This window comes from Phyllobates terribilis, unplaced genomic scaffold (assembly GCF_046119375.1).
Source record: "Phyllobates terribilis strain yellow unplaced genomic scaffold, ASM4611937v1 Scaffold_2__4_contigs__length_985480577, whole genome shotgun sequence".
NCBI lineage: Eukaryota > Metazoa > Chordata > Amphibia > Anura > Dendrobatidae > Phyllobates > Phyllobates terribilis.
In genome coordinates this window covers 411913505-411935633 of record NW_027362762.1, presented here as the reverse complement: position 1 = coordinate 411935633, position 22129 = coordinate 411913505, and the positions used below count along the sequence as shown (strand labels likewise).

Below are 22129 nucleotides of genomic sequence, written 5' to 3'. Positions count from 1 at the left end.
TACCCTAAGCATACCTCCAAATCCAACAATAGAAAGACTTTGCTAGAAAAAGATCAGATCATTGAAATAGCCCAGCCAGCAGAGGCCAGAACTAAATCCAATAGAAAATCTGTGTGTTTCCCTGAATAGGAGATGCCCTTGCAATCTGACAGATTTGGAGAGCTACTGCAAGGCAGAATGGGCAAAGATCTCCAATTGTAAATCTGCCATGCTGATAGACTCCTACCCGAAAAAGATTGAATACTGTCATAAATTCAAAGTGTACTTTAACAAAGTATTAGTATATGGGGTGCATATTTATACAACCACATTATTTTAGTTCTTTATTTTTCTTTTCTCACCCAAAAATATTTCATTTTATTTTTCAATAGATTAGTACAGACTATGGTTGACATTAAAAGTAGAAAAGGTTCTGAAATTCTTGGTTGGATTTCTTTACATGACAAAAAAACGGAATTTTAACAGGTGTGTGTATCCATTTTTATCCACTCTATAGGAGTTGAAGGCTCTGATGTGATGTGAGCAAAGACCAAAAAATTCTGCTTTAGAAAAAACTCACCCATCCACAGGGACTATGTAACACTGTTTATAAGGTTCAGTAAAACAGCATCCTTTAACAACTAACATCCTAACATCTAAAAGATTTAGATGCACGTTACCAATGGCTAAGCAATAGTGAAAATAAGTATGGTATATATGCCTTTATTAGCCCCTATAGATGATGATTTAATTTACACGTTTCCAAATTTATACAACAAAAATCACACAAATACCAAAAATCACATGATAGACATGCTAATGGTCCGATCATACATTGCGATGCAAAAACGTAATCCAGAGTTGAGACGAATTAAAAAGTTTATTTTCCTTATATGTAAAAAAAATAAAAAATAAAAAATTAAGGACCCATTTTCATTAGTATGCAGGATCCATTCATCCATTTTTGACCAGTTGTGTGAAAGACAGAACACGGATGGCACCCATAAGCAGTTCTTTTTTTGGTAGACCTATTCACATGAACAGACAAGTCTCAGGTTTAATTTATTTTTCTTTATTGCAGACCATTAATATTAAGAAAAAAAAGTATTGTTGACAAAAAACTGGCAATTATCTTGGACAATCCCTACTGAGTTATGGAATTGTACAGGTACAAAAAAAATGCACTCAATCTCTGGTAATATTCTTTACTATGGATAGGTCTTACAATGTACAACTGGTCAATATTCACACTCATTCACTTGGTGTGAACCCCAAGCAATGGTTTTAGAAGAGTAGAAATGTTAGCATTGAGCAAAAAGGTTCCAGCAGCCATATCTGTAGACTGAGCCTTCGGGTACACAACCCTGGAAAACCTCTGGATACCGGCAGCATCACCATGGTGTCTTCTGATTAGTATGCCCAGAGGGATGTCGCCAGCCTACTGATCAGAACAGGCACCAGGTATGCCGGCAGGTAAGAGGAGGGTCACAAGTCTCTGGTCTAGTAGGTATGGGCAACTGACATGTCCACTGGACTAGGATCAATATCTTGCAAACCTTTTTGCTCATCTCTAGTACATGTTACTAAAAAAATTTATGTTACAGTATAACTTTTTTATTACAACAAAATACCTTTGTCCACCGGCAGAGCTTAACACCTGAATGGCTTCCAATCAGCCTGTAACCTGGAAAGCAAAAGAGAGAATTGTAAACTACTGGATACTACTGGCTGGCAAAGTCAATCAATTACCCTGGCACTTTCATCTCTCCTCTTCGGATTACATTTGATGAGCTCTAGGATTTATAAGCGATACAATTCGCTCTTATTAATGTAATGTGGCAGTGGGAGCTACTGTACATAAACAAGGCAGGGGATGGTTAAAAACGGCCATGATGAAGAACGTTTATGGAAGTGTCAAAATGAAAAGTTATTAGTCATGGACAAAAATGAGTTATCAAAATCAGCATATCATTACACAAGTTGTACAACTTATTAATCATATGATTAACAAACGATAATTCCACGAAAAGTAAAGCGACTCGGAGGAAAAGAGCTGGTGGCAATTTCCCGCAGCTTCATTACTTATTATAATTCATGAACAGCGTGTCTCGCCAATTTAAGTACAGAGTAGATCTAATTAACAGGCCGTGCATAAAAAGCTAACATCTGGATGTAAAACTTCAGCTACAGCAGTCTTTATAGCAAGAAATACCTAGTGTTATTTATATGGCACTGACATTTACAGATCCCCTTAAAGGTTACTTCCATTAAAAAAATGGTTTAAAAAAGATTTAATAAGAGGAATATAATTATTTAGCCAAATATTAGTTAATGGGTCCTTCCTTAATACATGCAATCTGTTCTAAAGGATCCAAGGTCAACATAGCATTTATGATTCTTACGAGACAGGTTATATCCGGTCTGAACTCTATTGCGTACAGGGCTAAGCAACTGCTGTTCTTGCTAATGAAAAAGAAGGTGGACAGAGCAGTTATCACCCAATTTTATGTATACATACATATGTATATATTAGTGATGAGCGAGCACTAAAATGCTCGGGTACTCGTTGCTCGGGTCGAGCAAATTGGAATACTCGGGTGCTCGACCCGAGCAACGAACCCAATGTAAGTCTATGGGAAACTCGAGCATTTTTCAGGCGGTTCCCCCCGGCGGTCTGTAGAGGGCCTAAAAATTGCCCATATCGATGGGATCAGTGCTCAAATGACATGGGAACAGCATGGGGAAGACCCCTGGAAGCATCTCTGACTCCCAGATCACTGCTGTCAGCAAAGTGGTCAGAGTATTACACCACTTTTACGGACTCACAATAAAATATACCAAAACGAAACCAAAATGGATTTTCCTGGGAAATATTTTAAGGAACATCCTTTCCAGGGTAATGACTTGTATATAAGGCAAAATAAATAACCAAAAACAAAAATACTCCTCCACAACTTGGGCTATGTTCACACGTAGAGTTTTTGATGCGTTTTTGCACTTTTGAATTGCTTTCAACCAAGACAAATGCATTCACCAGGAAATGTCATTTTAACATTTTACAACCTTATCTGGCCATGTGGTGTGTGACACATCATGAGACACATGCATACAGTGCTGAAAAGACATGGGAACAGCATGGGGAAGACCTCTGACTCCCAGGTCACTGCCTAAAAGTGTGCCCATCATAAGTGATCCTTGGCACATGCGAAGATGCCTTCCGCCATGCACCTGTCATTGCAGACTTGCAACAATCACCGTCCACGTCCTTGTCCCACTGCAGCGTTCAGTTGTCCCTACCCCATTCCATGGAATGAAAGCGCAAGTATGCAGGCAGCCAACCACCCACCGGCTGCAATACTATACTGCCAAATTTTTGACAGCTGCTTGCACTTGAAATGTGGCCTTTTAGGCTCGTGGAGGCGGAAGCTTTTCACAACCTCATGCCGACGGCCGAGTCTCCATACTCGGTCCCCATCCGCCACTATATTTCCAGGTGTCGCCTCCGCCTTCCACAAGCACGGGTCCCACAACATTACCCGTGCCCTCCCCAGTGCACTTACTGGGAAGGACCGCCTAACCACAAACACGTGGACAGGTGAATGTGGCCAGGGACTGTACGGAGCCAGTCCACAACTTTTTTTGATAAGAGTTGTATTTAGCTCGGTGAAAGGACTGGCATAGAGGGAAACCGTCGGTACCTTGCATGTCATTTCTCTCAGGAAGTCCTCTAAAGCTGATTGCACTTGAAATGTGGCCTGAACATTACTGCTGGTACTTCTCTGTGGGAATTTGCTTGCCTCCTACCTGCCTGGAATATTTTCAGCAAACTATGGCATGACACCATGGTATTAGCACTGCCCCCAGTACCAGCAGTGAAGCCATCCCCAATTTCCTTCTCAGGAATTTTATTTGGTAGACTGAGTGGCTGCCCAAATACATTTTCTCACAAAGGAGCTGAAGATAGAGTGGCAGTAGGTGCAAGTTTCTCCAGCCTGTTAGATATTAGAGGGTGAACGGCAGCACATTGGATCAGTGGTTAGCACTGAAGCCTTGCAGCGCTGGGATCCTGGGTTCAAATCCCAGCAAGGACAACATCTGCAAGGACTTTGTATGTTCTCCCCGTGTTTGCATGCGTTTCCTCCTCAGTAAAAAAGCAGCCATAGAGTGTCCGGGAACCTTACCACACACTTTTCTTAGCCAGGACTGCTTCTCAGCAGGGTTGGACGGTCCCACCAGAGAATCCACTGGTGTGCCTTGGCTTCTACCTCAGGAGAGTTCATGATAGCGCTAACTTTGCAGCTGCTATGGGGCTCTTGAGCGGGTGAGAAAGGTTAGCCCTCAGAATCAAATCCTCTGGTGGGCACAATGTTTTTTAATCTGAAACAGCTTCTCAGCGGGAGTTGTATTTCACCACAGCCATATTCTTTAGCTTGGTGAAAGGGCTGGCATAGAGGGAAACCGCATCTACCCCGGCTGTCATTTCTCAGTCACCAGGTTCCGCCCATTGTCACACATACGACCATGTCTGGCTGTATGTTCAGCGGTGAGAGCCACAGATCAGGCTGCTGTGTTACAGCTTTCAACAACTCTGCAGCGCTGGGCGGTTTGTCAATTAAGCATTAAGCATGTTGTTATCTTCAGCACAGCCTGTTGCCGCTTGGCCAAGGCAGTGCTGCAGTGCTGTCAGCTTGTGACTGATGTGATCATTTCAGAGATGGAGGAGGAGGTGCATGAGCTGAACAATGTGATTACATTGAGGTTAAATTGGTGACGCTGTTTTTTATACTAAAGAAAGATCCTATTGTTTTGTTGTTTTTTTTACGACAAATGCATTCACCGGGAAATGTCATTTTAACATTTTAAAACCTTATCTGGCAATGTGGTGTGTGACACATCATCAGACACATCCTTTTTTATTTATGATGGAAGAACTCGGAAAGTCATAAACCTGTTTTTACAGGGACATCAGACAGCCCATACTATTCTTAAAAAGCCAGCAGTCGGCCGTAGCTATTGTAAGAGAGCCATCGGCCGGCTATGCTTTGTTGTTCCCATTATTAACAAGTGGGTCTCCTATACTGTTATTGCGTATCCAGGGACTGCAAGGGCTGCCAAAAATTTGGACGCAACCCAATACCCCTTTGAAGAGACATAGAGGAGGGTCTCAGTAAAAAAAATGTTCCCATTATAAAGGAGCGGGTCTCCTATAGTGGTAATGCCCATGCTGTGGCTGCAAGGGCTGCTAAAATTTGGGAAAAACCCCACAAAGAATTTAAAGACACAGAGCAGGGCCACAGTAACAAGGTACGACATGCTCCCATTAGAAAGGAGAGGGTCTGCTATACAGTTACAGGGTATGCAGCGAGTCCAACGGCTGACTAATTTTAGGAAAAACCCCACTAAGAATTTAAAGACACACAGAGCAGGGCCACAGTAATGACAAATTCCCATTAGAAAGGAGAGAGTCTCCCATAGTGTTGGCCTATGCAGTGAATGCAAGGGCTGTCAAAAATTTGGAGGCACTTCAATGCCCCTTGGAAGAGACATGGAGGAGGGCCTCATAAAAAAAATGTTCCCATTAGAAAGGAGCAGGCCTCCTATACTTGTAATGCCCATGCACTAAGTGTATGGGATGACAAACATTTACCCCTGGGGGGTATACATGAACATACTGTATAAAAAAAAATTTTCACGGGCATCATAAACACCCTTTAAAAAAAATTATGTGGGTGTTGTGACGTGCCCCCCTGGGCCGTGGGGTACTCGGTAGCCGGGCCGGTCGTTGCTAGGGGAGATGTCACAGTGGCGGCGACCCGATCCGTGATCCAGGGGGGGGGTCAATAAAAGGGGATTATAGCTTTTAAATAATGTTCGTGACGCCACCTGTGGTATGCGGCTATATGGGGCCGCCGCTGCGGTGCAGATCCTCTGGAGCTGATGATGACGCAGCAGAGTTGGTTCAGCTCTCCACAGGCAGAGCTTAGCTCCAGGGCAGGAAGTAGTGATTTTATAGATGTTGCTGTGCGGTGTAGTGCAGAGGATGGCGCAGTTAATCAGTCCACAACTTAATGGCGGTTTCCTCTTATCTTTACTTGCGGTGGTTAGGCAAACCGGGGCATGGGTACTAGCTGGTAGTAGAGGCCCGGGCGGCCTGGAAGCAAGCTGGGAATCCACCTCGCCAGGTGAAGTTGTAGGCCTTCCTTTTGCGCTAATCTCTTTGGCCCTGCTGCTTGTAGCTGTGCTGTGGCCCTCGTCCCTGAGTAAAATGTCTTTGTGCTCACCCGTATAGCAGGCAGCTCAGGCCTTCCTGGAGTGTTGCTCCCACGTGGCGGTGCTGGGCCCTATCGTACTGCTGAGCCTCCAGGCGTCTGATGGGGCCAGGAGACCTGCAGTCTCTAGCCCTCCGGTTTCTGCTGCTGGGCCTTCAGTGCCCCACAACCTCGGACTCCGGTTCTTCTGCGCTTCTCTCTGGGGTGAGTTGGCTGACAGCTCCACTCCCCAGGTCTTTCCTCGTCGACGTCCTGACTTCAACTCCTGTCTGCTCTCCTCACACTAACTAACCCCGCCTCCAGATCCCAGTTGCTAAGGGGAGGAGTTCCCCTTGCTGGTCTGGAGCCAGGAAGTGTTGCATGCTAGCAAAACCTGATTAGGGGACCCCTCCTTTCTTCCAGGCATGGCATCACCCCCTTGTGAGGGAAGCAATGCCACTGTGGCAACCGGACTCCTGGGGTGCCACATTCCCCCCTAGTTAACTTCAGTACTCCCGGACTGAGGATACCTTTTTAAAATTAACAATCAACAACAACAATTCACATTACAAACAGTTTAAAAAATCTCAAAAAGCAAAAACTACAAAAACCCAAGCAAAAAGGTACAGCAGTCACTGCGGCGCTTAGTCTTTACGCCACATTCCTGGTAACTGAAATTTGGCTGGTGGGAACCGCATCAACCCACTTTGTGTATCTTCCCTGGGAGTGGCTTCAGGGCACTGTCGTTGGGCCTGGTCTTCGGCCACGCCTGCGGTTTATTTTCAAGGCCACTTACTAACTATTTTCAATATTGTCCAGACCACACCTAGTCCTGTGGTCCAATTGTCCATAAATTTAACAACTAAATATATCCAAGATTATTTAACGGTTACAACTATATATAACATACTCTTTAGTTCTCTTACACTTTAGTTGCTCCAGCGGGCAGGGAGCCGACCTTTAGTACTCCGGGTCGAACTACGTAGTACATTTGTTGTCACTGACCTACCCTGGTCCCTAGTGTCTACCCCTGGTGTGGTGGATTCAGTGTGAACTACACTACGGGTAGTCTGAGGTAACACCGGTAAGTTGGGTAATCTCCTACAAATTCTTTCACTCACCCTGGGTACGACAGGTTCACTACTAGCAAAGGGTAGATTCTCCTGATCTGCTGCTGATGAAGCATCTGTCTCTGAGGCCGATTGGTCTCTCTGCTGTTCTGGAGCCTCTGTAGCTTCTGGTGAGGCCGCTTGGAGAAAGGTCAGGACCGGTACCACAATTGCTCTGTTCACCTGCGTCCAAGAACAAGGAAATGCTCCAAGTACTGTCTGGACCGTTTCCTCCACTTTTTCTGTGGGCTGAGGGCTGTCTTGGTCGTCTTCTTTATGTTTCAACTGTTCAGGGCATTTCTTTAGGTGGTCTCTTGAGACTGCCACTGAAGTTTCTCCTCCATCTTTACTGATGAGGCACACCTTGGTGTTATCGAAATTTGAAGGTAAGACTGTGTATGGCTCAACCTCCCACAGGTCATCTCATTTGTGGACTCGTCTCTTCCTTTTGAGTACTTGTTCTCCAGGTGACAAGGGAACTGCAGGTGCGTGCTGATTGTAAGTTTTCTCCTGCTTCTGTCTCGCCTGGGACAAACTTCTGTCCACACATTCTTGCACCTTGTGGTATTGTTGCTGCCGCTCTATATCCCAATCTGCATCTGGTGAGGTCGTCTCTGGTGTAAAAACTCCCATGTCTAAGTCAATGGGTAGCTTACCAGGTCTTGCTCTCATCACGTAAGTGGGTGTACAGTTGGTGGAGTTCTCCGGGATGTGGTTATAGAGGTCCACCAAATCTGGCAACTCCTCTGGCCACTGGCTACGTTCTTCAAGGGGCAACTTCTTCAACAGGTCTATCACCACTTGGTTCATTTTCTCGCATAACCCGTTGGTCTGGGGATGATACGGCGTCGTCCTTATTTTCTTGCAGCTGTACAAGTTACAGAATTCCTGGAACACTTCTGCTTCAAAGGCTGGAGCTTGGTCGGTCAGCACTCGTTCGGGGTAACCGTGCAGACGACAAAAGTGACGTTGAAACGCTTTGGCTGCCGTCTGAGCCATCTGATCTTTCACTGGCACTACTACAAAGAACCTGGAGTAGTGGTCTACTATGGTGAGAGCGTAGACATAGCCTGACCGACTTGGGGCTAGCTTCACATGGTCCAAGGCTACCAGTTCAAGTGGTGGTTTGGTGATTATGGGCTGCAGGGGAGCCCTCTGGTTATCACGGTCTTTCCGTCTCAGGTTGCATGGACCACAATCTAGACACCATCTCTCGATTGCTTTCCTCAGGCCAACCCAGTAGAATCGCTCACGTAGCAGGACTTCCAACTTCTTCCACCCGAAGGGTCCTGCTCCATCGTGGTACGCTTCTAAGACAATTGGCGCATCCCGCCTCGGGACTACCACCTGCCAGACCAGTTCGTGTGTCCAGGAGTTGATACTTCTTCGACACAGCTTTCCCTCGTAGATCAACAGTTTGCCCTTCTCCTTCCACAACTGTTGGGTCTCCTGTAGAGCATCTGGATCAGGGTGCGAGTCAGCTTGTGTCAGCAACTCCTTTACCAGGCGGACAGCCGGGTCGCTATCCTGCGTCTCTGCCCAGTCATGGTGGGCAATGGGTTGAATGTGGCCTCTCTGTTGGCGGAGCGCTTGTCCCTCACACAGTGGGAGCACTGGGTAACCCCGTGTCGATGGAAAGCGGGTATCTATCTCCTCCAGCTCTTCTCCCCCATCTGGCAAGTTGGGCATCCTGGACAGCGCATCAGCATTTGTGTTTTTATGCCCTGCCCGATACTTGATGGTAAACTCGTAGTTAGACAGTCGGGCCATCCATCGTTGCTCTAGGGCACCAAGCTTCGCAGTCTCCAGGTGCGTCAGCGTGTTGTTGCCCATGAAGACTGTAAATCTGGAGGAGGCGAGGTAGTGTTTGAAGCGCTCTGTTACAGCCCAGACTATGGCTAAAAACTGCAACTTGAAGGAACTATAGTTGTCGGGGTTCCTTTCCGTGGGCCGGAGCTTCCTGCTGGCGTAGGCAATCACTCTCTCTCTGCCCTGCTGTACCTGGGACAGCACCACTCCCTATCCCACGTTGCTGGCATCCGTATGAAGTATAAAGGGTTGGCCAGAGTCGGGGTAGGCCAGGACTTCGTCTCCAGTAAGAGCCACTTTCAGTCGAGTGAAAGATTCGTCTTCTGGTTTACCCCATTTGAACGGAGGTTTCGGGTTCTTGGCCTTCTAGGACTGGCCAACAAATAGGTCCTGCATGGGTGCCGCTATCTTGGTGAAACCCTGGATAAATCTCCTGTAGTAGCCTACCAGCCCGAGGAACTGCCGCACTTCCTTGATAGTGGAGGGTCTTGGCCAGTCCTTGATCACGGTGACTTTTTCAGGGTCTGGTGCTACACCTTCGGCGCTTACCACATGACCTAGGTACCGCACCTTTGGCTTCAACAGGTGGCACTTGGACAGCTTTACTTTCAGGCCATAACCAGATAGGGCTTCGAACACCTCGGCCAGGTGCTCCAGGTGGTCTTCATATGTCTTTGAGTAGACGATTACGTCGTCTAGGTACAGCAGGACGGCTTTGAAGTTTTTGCGTCCTAGGCAACACTCCATTAACCACTGGAAGGTTCCTGGGGCGTTGCAGAGCCCGAATGGCATGCAGTTGAACTCGCGGAGGCCCATTGGCGTTGTAAACGCGGTCTTTTCTCTGTCCGCCTCTGCCACAGGAACCTGCCAGTACCCACTAGTGAGATCCAAAGTGGAGAAATATTTAGCTGATCTCAATGCTGCTAATGATTCCTCAATTCTGGGTAATGGGTAGGCGTCCTTATGTGTAATGCGGTTAATCTGCCTGTAATCAACACACATCCTCATTGTACCATCTTTCTTTCTAACAAGAACTAATGGAGCTGCCCAGGGGCTACAACTATCTCTGATAACCCCAGCCTCCTTCATCTCCCGTAACATTCCTTTGGCACATTGATAGTGAACTGGGGGTACAGGCCAGTACCTCTCTATAATGGGCGGATGATCTCCTGTGGGGATATGATGTTGGACCCCTTTTACCTGCCCAAAGTCTAGTGGGTGTTTGCTGAAGACTCGCTCATATTCGTGGACCACCTGTATACTCCATGCTTTTGGTGCAAAGGGGTGGAGTCACTGCCTACTTGTAGTTTCTGACACCAATCCTCCATCTGCCCCTTAGAGCCATTATCCTCCGCCGATTTGGATGGAGGAAAGGGAGTCTGCAGCTCCTGGACCTAAAGGCGTAGGTCTACAGACGGATCATTATCTACGGTCTGCGCGTCAGCCTCCACGAGTGCTGGGGAAAAGGACGCCACCTCCTGGTGGTATGGCATAGCTGGGCACCGGAGCGATGCAGTGCCACCTGGGGTTGGTTCTCGTAGCACCAGGATGGCTCGGTCTTTAAATTGCGCAAAGTCCAGATCAGAGTTTTGCAGAGCCATAATGCGCAGCTGTGTCCGGTGAGCATTAGACAGGAGCCGCTCAATAAACTGCTCAGTTAGCAATCTGCCCTAGTCTCGCACACTGTCGGGGTCCACCTGTTTGATAGCTCGCAGTGCCTCCTGCAGGTTTAGAGCATAGTCCCGTACACTGTCCTGCACCCTTTGTTTGTACCTGTAGAACTTCATCTTATTTTCTGCTGCGGTGGGGGTGTCAAAGGACTTCACCTCTCTCTGGGCTGCACCGATTAGCTTGCCTATGAGGATGCTGACTTTTTGCTCCTCAGACAGGTGGTACACTTTAAACACTTTAAACAAACTGAGCAGTCTCTCCTTAAAGTCGTTCAGGATGTGTGACTCCCCTGAGTACTGGGAACACCACACACACGCCACAGTGGCGGTGGCCGCGGCTGAATCCTCTACTCGGTTAGGCATTCTCCTCCCCCCTAGTGAAACTCAGCAAGGTCCTGGGAGTCTACTGAAGTACCAGTATGCTGCTCTGCAGGTGGAAGGATCTCTTACCCGGCGGTTCTGGATCGGATCCTCCTGCTTCCCCTCGGCTGACAGCAAATTACGTGATAACACAGTTCAGTACAGTCTATGGCACACAGGACCCGGTTATACCGGGCTTCGTGAATCCGGTTCGTGACGCCAAGTTGACGCGCTCCCTGGGCCGTAGGGTATACATGAACATACTGTATAAAAAAAATTTTCACGGGCATCATAAACACCCTTTAAAAAAATTATGTGGGTGTTGTGGGCCGTGGGGTACTCTGTAGCCGGGCCGGTCGTTGCTAGGGGAGATGTCACAGTGGCGGTGACCCGGTTCATGACCCAGGGGGGTCAATAAAAGGGGAATTAGGGAAAGGGGATTATAGTTTTTATATATTGTTCGTGACGCCACCTGTGGTATGCGGCTATATGGGGCCGCCGCTGCGGAGCAGATCCTCTGGAGCTGATGATGACGCAGCAGGGTTGGCTCCAGGGCAGGAAGTAGTGATTTTATAGATGTTGCTGTGCGGTCTAGTGCAGAGGATGGTGCAGTTAATCAGTCCACAACTTAATGGCAGTTTCCTCTCATCTTTACTTGCGGTGGTTAGGCAAACCGGGGCATGGGTACTAGCTGGTAGTAGAGGCCCGGGCGGCCTGGAAACAAGTTGGGAGTCAACCTCGCCAGGTGAAGTTGTAGGCCTTCCCTTTGCGCTAATCTCTTTGACCCTGCTGCTTGTAGCTGTGCTGTGGCCCTCGTCCCTGAGTAAAACGTCTTTGTGCTCACTCGTATAGCAGGCAGCTCGGGCCTTCCTGGAGTGTGGCTCCCACGTGGCGGTGCTGGGCCCTATTGTGCTGCTGAGCCTTCAGGCGTCTGATGGGACCAGGAGACCTGCAGTCTCCAGCCCTCCGGTTTCTGTTGCTGGGCCTTCAGTGCCCCACATCCTTGGACTCCGGGGTCCGGTTCTTCTGCGCTTCTCTCTGGGGTGAGCTGGCTGACAGCTCCACTCCAAAGGTCTTTCCTCGTCGGTCGACGTCCTGACTTCAACTCCTGTCTGCTCTCCTCACACTAACTAACCCCGCCTCCAGATCCCAGTTGCTAAGGGGACGAGCTCCCCTTGCTGGTTTGGAGCCAAGAAGTGTTGCATGCTAGCAAAACTTGATTAGGGGACCCCTCCTTGCTTCCAGGCATGGCATCACCCCCTTGTGAGGGAGGCAACGCCACTGTGGCAACCGGACTCCTGGGGTGCAACAGTTGCATCAGGGACAACGGTCACCCTGGTGATATGGTGATGGAGGTTGAGGAGAAGGAGAAGGAGGACAAGAGCAAACAGACAAAAATCAGGAAGCGTATACCCATGTTTGGGTGTGAAAAGGTGCATGGGAATACACCTCCCAAGAAAAGACACTGGATTTGAGTTTATGTTACGCTGCTATCATTCGGTGGTGTTGAGAAGTCTGGCCCAATCCAGCCCTTGTTCATTTTTATAAGAGTCAGCCTGTCAGTATTTTCAATTGACAGGCGGATGCGCTTATCAGGAAATAATTCCACCAGCGGCACTAAAAACCCGCTCTGATAAAATGCTGGCGGCCGGGCAGGCCAGGACCTCCAAGGCATAGAGAGCCAGTACATTCCATGTATCCAGCTTGGATCCCAATGATTATAAGGTACAGAGGAATCAGAGAGGACGTTTGTACGGTCGGCAAGGTACTCCCTCAGCATCTTCCCAAACTTTGCACTCCTTGTGACAGTACCCCGCGACTCAGGGCCTGTGCGATGGGAGGGTCTGAGAAAACTCTCCCAGAACTTTGACAGTGTTCCCCTGCCTCTGCTAGATTGAAGTTGTGCCTCTCTCGCCTTTACTCCTTGGTTGTCCAACGAAGTGTGTCCTCTGCCGCCAGCGTTTACAGATGGGAATTCTTTTAATAGTTCCGCAACAAGGGCCTTCAGGTACTGCCCCATTTTTGTAGACCTGTCCGCCTCAGCAATAAGAGATATAAAGTTCTCCTTGTAGCGTTGGTCTAGAAGTGTCACCAACCAGTAATGACTGTCACCCAAAATTGTGAGAACGCGAAGGTCATGGGAAAGGCAGCGTTACAAACTCAGCCATGCGTGCCAGACTACTAACAGGCAAGATTTCCAAGTCTTCACCAAGAGGATGACTGACCATGCTCTCTTCCTCCTCCTCCTCTCTATCCTCTGGCCATCCACGCTGAACAGACGGTATGACAGCTGTGCAGGTAGTACCGTCTATAGTGCATGAAACTAGCTCCTGTCCTTACTCCTCCTCCTCCTCATTGTCACCCAATCCACGTTGGGATGAGATGAGGCTTGGCTGTGTGCAATCAACCTGTAGGGTTCCTTGCTCCATCTCAACGTGCTCCGCCTGCAATGCATCCCTCTTTGATTGTGAGCAGAGAGCGTTTCAGAAGACAGAGAAGCGGAATGGTGACGCTAATTATGGCATCATCGCCGCTCACCATCTTGGTGGAGTCCTCAAAGTTTTGGAGGATGGTACATATGTCTGACATCCATGTCCACTGCTGAGGTCTTATGTGTGGAGTCGGAACTGAATACCGACGGCCTTGTTGATGCTGGTACTCAACAACTGCCCTCTTCTGCTCACAAATCCTTCCCAACATCTACAGAGTAGAGTTCCAATGCGTGGGGACATCACACACCAGTCTGTGAGCCGGAAGCTGCAAACGCTACTGAAGCACGGCAAGGGCAGCGGAAGCTGTAGGTCACTTTCTAAAATGGGCACACAGGCGGCGTACTTTAACAAGCAGATCCGGCAGCTCCGGGTAGGATTTGAGAAACCGCTGAACCACGAGGTTAAGCACATGGGCCAGGCATGGTACGTGTGTGAGCTCGCCTCGCCTCAGAGCCGCCACCAGGTTCCGGCCATTGTCACACACGACCATGCCTGGCTGTAGGTTCAGCGGTGTGAGCCACAGATCTGCCTGCTCTTTCAGAGCTGTCCACAACTCTTCAGCATTGTGCGTTTTTTCACCTAAGCATATTAGCTTCAGCACAACCTGTTGCCGCTTGGCCGAGGCAGTGCTGCAGTGCTTATAGCTTGTGACTGATGGTCATTTCGGAGATGGAGGCTGAAGACGAGGAGGAGGCTGAGGAGGATGAGGTGCAGGAGCTGTAGACCGTTGGGGCAACCCTGATTGACCTAGGGCCCGCAATCCTTGGCGTCGGGAGGACGTGTTCCGTCCCAAGGTCCGACTGGGTCCCAGCTTCCACTATGTTAACCCAGTGTGCCGTCAGCGAGATGGACCGTCCCTGCCCACAAGCACTTTTCCACGTGTCTGTGGTTAGGTGGACTTTACCGGTAACTGCGTTGTTGAGAACACGGCTAATGTTTTGGGACATGTGCTTGTGTTATGCGGGGATGGCACACCAGGAGAAATAGTGGTGGCTGGGAACAGAGTACCGAGGGATGGCTGCCGCCATCAGGTTGCAGAATGCTTCAGTCTCCACGAGCCTAAAAGGCAACATTTCGAGCGCAAGCAGTCGTGAAATGTGAGAATTTAGTAGTGTGGCCTGTGGGGCCATTGGCTGCATATTTGCGCTTGCGTTCCAAGGACTGGGGTATGGACAACTGAACGCTGCGCTGGGACATGGACGTGCTTCCTGATGCTGCTACTTGAGAGTGTGCAACGACAGGTGCAGGGGATTGGCTTGCATGCACAACAGCGGAAGAAGCAATGGTGCCACCCGCAGACACTGTATCTGGACACTGGGGTTCGGCCCACAAAGTCGGGTGCTTTGCTGCCATGTGCCTGATCATGCTGGTGGTGGTCAGGCTGGTCGTTTTGCCTCCCCTGCTGATGCTGGCCTGGCAAGTGGTGCAAATAGCGTTTTTGGGGTTATCGGCAGAGTCTTTAAAAAAAACAACCAGACTCGGGAAGACCTAACAGTCGTACTGGCAACTTCCTTCGTGTTGGTATTACGGGGAACGGTTGCCTGCCTTCTGTCTGCGGCCACCACACGGCTTCTTCCTGCCTGTTGGGGTGCTCTGCCTCCCTCCCCACGTGTGCTTCTGTCCTCGCTCTGCATGTCCTCCTGCCAGGTTGTGTCAGTTACTATATCATCCACCACCTCGTCTTCCACTTCCGCACCCTGGTCCTCCTCCTTACTTTCTGGCAATTGTGTCTCATCATCGTCCACCTCTTGTGACACTTTCCCACCGTCGCCTTCGTGTGACCATGGCTGCTCAAATATTTGGGCATCGCTACACGCGATCTCCTCTTGCCCCGCTTTAAGTGGACCGGGCGAGAGGCCCGAATCTATAAATGGAAAATGAACAGCTCTTCAGTGTGTCCAAGTGTGGGATCAGTTGTCTCTGGGTACTCGGCATGGTGGGAGGAAGGAGGATCAGGGTGAGGAATATGAGGTCCAGACTTACGGCTACTGAGACTTGACCGTGTGGAAGACAGGGTGGTGGTGGTGGTGGTGGATAAGTGACTGGAAGCATTATCCGCTATCCAACCAACAACCTTTTGACACTGCTCTGGGTTCAATAGTGGTGTGCTGCGGTCCCCTAGAAATTGGGACAGGAAGGTCAGGCGAGAAGATGTGAGTGTTTGTTGTGGCACAATTTCGGCTTGCCCACGGCCTTGTCCTCGGCCTCTGCATGCACCATTACCATCACGTCCAGTTCCCCATCCCTTGCCACATGCCTTGCCCATTTTAAATGGAGGACAGTATCTTCCACGCTCACTACAAATGACAGTTTGGAGTGAACTTATATGGAGGCCAGAAATGGCAGTATTTTCTGAAAACGTATAGGTGATCCGTTTGTCGGAGAAAACACAGTTTTAAATAGCTGGATTTCTAGCGCTCTAATATGGAAAGGACCTGGCTGTATTCTGCAGTGCCAACAAGCAAATGGCGCAGAAAAAATGCTGTTCTCTGGATTGCTTTTTAAGCAAATAATGAGAAGATCCAAAGAAAAGTATTCCTGGCCCCTGAGACCTGGGCCTTTGTATAGAAATATTTAACAGCAGAAGGCAGAATTGGAATGGAGCCTCTTGTGCTATATGCACTGCAGTCTGCTATATACACTGCCTTCCTATACACCCTGCCTGCCTTATAACTCTGCAGATGGATTAGTCCTCAAAAGGACTGTTTGTTAAGTTGGATATGTGTAATGTACGGTTTTTCTCCCTACACTACCTAATACACGATCAAATCTCTCCCTGACACAGCAGCAGCTCACCCTACACTGTCTGATCCGGAGTGACTGTGAAGAGCATGGTGGCGCCAGGTCTGATATAGACCTGATGACACTGTGCGGCCAGCCAATCACTGTAATGCCCACAACCAACATGGCTACGGCATTACAGTGCATGGCAGGCAATCCCTGCATGTTCATTGGCTCTCTAAAGAGCGCCAAACATGCAGGGAGGGGACCCGAGTTCCCGCCCGAGCAACCCGGAAATACTCGGCGAGCGCCGAGCATGGGCGAGCACCGAGCAGTAGCGAGCATGCTCGCTCATCACTAGTATATATGCATGAATATATATGTGTGTATATACATTTATATGTTTGTATATATAAAAATACATAAAATATGTACACAAATACACATTGAAATTAGACCAAATAACAGACGTTTCTCTACTCCCTACACCTCGCAAATACAATTAATGGACTGATCTTAGTTAATGGGTATTCCCATCTCCAAAATCCTATCCCAATACAGTGAAGGAAATAATTATTTGATCCCTTGCTGTTTTTGTAAATTTGCCCACTGACAAATACATGAACAGCCTATAATTTTAAGGGTAGGTTAATTTTGACATTGAGCGATCGAATATCCAAAAAAAAGAATTAAGAAAATCACACTGCATGAATTAGATAACGTTATTTGCATTTTGCAGTGAGAAATAAGTATTTGATCCCTCTGGCAAACAACACTAAATACTTGTTGGCAAGCACACCAGTCACATGTTTTTTGTAATTGATGATGAGGGTTGCGCACATGTCAGGAGGAATTTTGGTCCACTCCTCCTTGCAGATCATCTCTAAATCATTAAGATTTTGAGGCTGTCGCTTGGCAACTTGGAGCTTCAACTCCCTCCATAATGCTCCTATAGGATTAAGGTCTGGAGACATTTCTCTTCCTCCAAACACGGCGATTTGAGTTAATGCCATAGAGCTCAATTTTTGTCTCATCTGACCGCAGCACCTTCTCCCAATAACTCACAGAATCATCAAGGTGTTCATTGGCAAACTTCAGATGGGCCTGCACATGTGCCTTCTTGAGCAGGGGGACCTTGCAGACACTGCAGGATTTTAAACCTTTAAGGCGTAATGTGTTACCAATGGTTTTCTTGGTGACTGTGGTCCCAGCTGCCTTGAGATCATTAACAAGTTCCCCCCGTGTATTTTTAGGCTGATCTCTCACCTTCCTCATGATCAAAGATACCCCACGAGGTGAGATTTTGCATGGTGCCCCAAATCGATGTCAATTGACAGTCATTTTTTATTTCTTCCATTTTCTTACTATTGCACCAACACTTGTCTTCTTCTCACCCAGCGTCTTACTTATGGTTTTGTAGCCCATTCCAGCTTTGTGCAGGTCTATGATCTTGTCCCTATATTGAAAAAACCCGGCACTCAAAATAAAGTTCAAAATACTTTTAATAAGCCAGTAGATAAACAGTGTTAAACAGCAGACGTTTCGGTAAAAACCTTCATCAGTACACTCTTGCAGGCTGTATAGTAATTGAGATGGAGATCTATGGGTGTCCCATTAATGAGATGTCAATCATGTAGTATGTGGCAGACCACGAGTGCTGCGGCGTGCTGACGCAATATCCACTGCTTGTCAGTATGTTGCGCCTGTCTACTATTGATTATGGTCTTGTCCCTGACATCCTTAGGAAGCTCTTTGGTCTTGCCCATGTTGTAGAGGTTAGAGTCTAACTGATTAATTGAATCTGTGGACAGGAGTCTTTTATACAGGTGACTATGAAAGACAGCTGTCTTTAATGCAGGTAATGAGTTGATTAGGAGCGTCTAACTGGTGTGTAGGAGCCAGAACTCATAATGGTTTGTAGGGGATCAAATACTTATTTCTCATTGCAAAATGCAAATACATTTATCTAATTTATACAATGTGATTTTCTTGATTTTTTGGGGATATTCTAACTCTCAATGTTAACATTAACCAACCTTTAAAATTATAGACTGTTCATGTCTTTGTCAGTGGGAAAACTTACAAAAACAGCAAGGGATCAAATAATTATTTCCTTCACTGTATGTAGTAGGTGCAATAATAATATTAGCAAATGCCCTAAATTAGAAATGTAGATAGTTTTTCTGATTTGTGATGCCTCTTTCCTCATGTGCAGGCATTGCAGGACCTTAGCTAGTTCTTAGTGGTCGTAACCATGGATACCTAAGGTCCTGCAATGCCTACACATCAGGAAAGACATAGCGAATCAGAAAAACTATACTACATTTCTAATTGGAGACTACTCCTACTCCTCCTCCTACTAGAATCTTGGAGATGGGACTACCCCTTTAAGCAATTACATTGGCTGGGAAATCAGCATACATAACTAGATTAGCTAATTGCTAAGATATGATTGTTTTTTCATGAAAATTTTAGTGCATTAAATCCTTGGTTTTCCCAAACAAATTTCTCTTGGTGGGAAACTGATCTGATGGGATCATAGAAAATATAATTTAGAGTCATAAAAGCATTTAAATTATTAAAGGGGCTTTTCCTGGCCGAGAAGAAAAGTATGCAATCATTTCATGTGACTGCAGAATCGTTAAAGTGTGTGGTGCGCACTAGGTCACAATTCCTCTATATATTCTGTGTGAGTGGGTGGTCATGTGACCACATGCAAGCAATTTGCATACTTGCAGTCACGTGCAGTTTAGTCGCTTCTATGCTAGAACACAGTCTTGTCAACACTTGACCACACACAGGGAATAGAGGGTAATCATGACAGTGTGCGCATTGCACACTGTCAAAATTTGGCAGTCTGCAGTCATATAGCGTAACTGCAGACTTGAGTGAAGAGTAAAAATATGGAGTGAGATCAGGGAAAAGAAAGGATCTGGGCAGACTCTAGGCCAGAACCAGAGCTCTAGATTACGCTTTTGGTCGCCAATGTACCCAAGAATTTACAAAGTGCAAAAGAAATGTTTGGTTAAGGACTAGCCTCACATAGTTATCTATTTTCACTTTTATAGCTAGCAGATCTGGCACGCACTAAGCACGTCTGGTAAATCAGTCTGACACCAGAGAGAATGTAAATGCCTTGCCTTGGGTAGATTTATTTTCACAGTATAGATCTGTGTTCTTGGCTTAGTGTGTTATTCTTCCCATGTGCATGATCTGTGTATACTTCACTTTGGGATTACTGTATAAAGTCTGCTTGAATCTTTTGCTACCTTTTTTTTGTTGTACAGCACTTCTTGATGAAATGCACTATTAGAATCTATGGTGTATGTGCTCATTTTGCGCCCCTTGTTCAAGCTATTTTTTGTTTATTTTGCAGTATGAAATAAAGAGTAGTAAATTGACAATTCCATACAAAAGGCATATAGTAACAAAAAATATATATATATACACATTTGCAAGAATTTCTGCATGTCCAAATGGGCCCTTAATCATGATTGTGCTGCAAAACGGCCAACATTCAAGTGATAACAGTGTCTATATTACAACTCACAACCATTTCTTCTCTTCATCAACCAAAACTGTTGAGATGGATTTTATATTCAGTCGATAATAAATGCAGATAATTAGAAGAGTCTGTACAGTGTAATAATGGACACCACAAGGCACATCAGGGACGTTCTGCAGACTTCATTAGTTAGTCTATACTTTTCTTAATTAACAGGAATACAGCAAAGTGGGTGATTGAGCAATTTTTTAATCCATGGTTCACATTAAATAAAAAGGATACGAGAGTTCATTAAAAAAAATAATCTGCCACTGTCCACTACACAAACTGTTCTGCTATAGACAAGGTATTTAAATCTTAAAAAAAATTGTGCTGCCAAATTCTGCCAAAATACAGATAATTGTCCATTTCCAAATTCTCAATTTATTTTTCACGTAAAAGAAATTAATGTTGTTCTATTATAGACAGTGGACCAATAAGCTAAGAACCATTTAACAAGCTATATGCAAAAACATTTACAAAGTTGGTTAAAAAAAATTATTTAATTTTATTTATTTACTTACAGGTTGCATATCAGTTAATAAGGCATATGAATACTGAGTTGATTCTAACATGTCAAATTCACCCTAAAACTAGATAAAAGTTTGTCCTTCTGCAGGATTTTACTAACGTTCTTGAAAGAAACAATCTCGTAGAATTTTCACTGAAATTTTTTTCTGTTTTGGGGTTGTGTTTAATTTAAGTGCAGACTAATGGACGTATATCATGAAACAAAAATATTCATCACCTACAGGCCAAGTTCACATGTTCAGCATTTGGTCAGTATTTTACATCAGTATTTCTAAGCCAAAACCAAAAGTGGGTGAAAAATACAAAAGTGGTGACTAGTGATGAGCGAGTATGTTCTGTTAACCCTTTTGGCGAGTACGCTCGGGCCAAGCTCCGAGTATTTACAGCAGCTCGGTGATATGTTTGAATCCCTCCCGTGTGCATGACTTGCGACTGTTTGACAGCTTTAGTACATGCAAGGAATGTATTTCTTACACATTCCTCACATGTAATAAAACTGTCAAACAGTCGCAAGTCCTGCACACGGGAGGGATTCAAACATATCACCGAGCTGCTGTAAACTAGTTGGTGCTCGGCCCGAGCATTCTCGCCGAAAGGGTTAACAGAACATACTCGCTCATCACTAGTGGTGACATGTTTCCACTCCCGGTTTTGGCCTACAGATACTGACGTAAAATACTGACCAAATACTGAACGTGTGCACGTGGCCATATCTTGAGAATGGGGCCCCAGAAACACGCCCAGGTCCTCCTCACGGCATGATCACAGTAAGGTTTGTGAAGCGGCAGTTGTAAATGAACACTGGCAATGCATTCAATTCTGTTTTCTGGAGAGTCAGAGTACATGTGCCGTTACAAAATCATCCTCATCGCAATTTTGCAGTAAAGTGTAACGATGAGAGCTTGGAACCCATGTTTATGTGATTGGTGGGAATCTTGGTGGTAAGGTCCTCAGAAATCACATATTTAGACTCTTGTGGGATTACCCCATTAAAAAAAAAATATATATTGTAAAATATACATTACTTATCTGTTTAAGGAAGCCAGTCACCAGTTTTTCAGTGTGTGAACTAATTCCAGAGTTCATACACTGTACGGCATTAAACATGTCCATCATCCCCTAACTCCTGTACAGCAATTTAAAATACCTTTTTATTTTCTCCTGCGCTGTATGTAAATGCTTTGGTTTAGTCCGATGGGCATCATTTCTCGTCATCTGTGCAGCCACTTTGCCCCCAAAAGCAGTCCTCCGCATTTGATTGATGTGAATGATGCGTCCAGCGTCATCCACATGGCCAAAAGATCTCACGCCTGCACATTAGCAGCATTGGCTAGCGCAGGCGCGTTTAGCTCTGCCCTACTGCGGGCAGAGCACAAAACATATCGGCTCTGGGAAGAATGGGATCAAAAGACAAAAACGCAAAATCACAAGGTGTTGAAAGGGTTAAAGCAAACCAACTTTATGACCAAAATTTGGATTTGAAAAATATTACAAGGGTTTTCCCATGAACAAAGTACATTTAAATTAATAGATCTTTTAATAATAATAAGTTCCACAATTGGATGTGTTTAAATAAAATGTCCCTGTGCTGAGATAATCTTATAAATGTGCCCCTGCTGTGTACTGTGTAATGGCTGTGTCTGACTGTACAGGAACACGGTCTGAT

At 46.3% G+C, this 22129-nt stretch overlaps 1 protein-coding gene across 1 annotated transcript in view; it reads right to left on the bottom strand.

Moving 5' to 3' along the window:
* The window catches only part of LOC141212854 (S-adenosyl-L-methionine-dependent tRNA 4-demethylwyosine synthase TYW1-like), a 273215-nt gene that overhangs the window by 190019 nt on the left and 61067 nt on the right, over nt 1–22129 (bottom strand). Inside the window, exon 9 of the mRNA XM_073665131.1 lies at nt 1611–1663. Coding sequence (XP_073521232.1) covers nt 1611–1663 — 53 coding nt within the window. The remainder of the gene's footprint in view (nt 1–1610; nt 1664–22129) is intronic.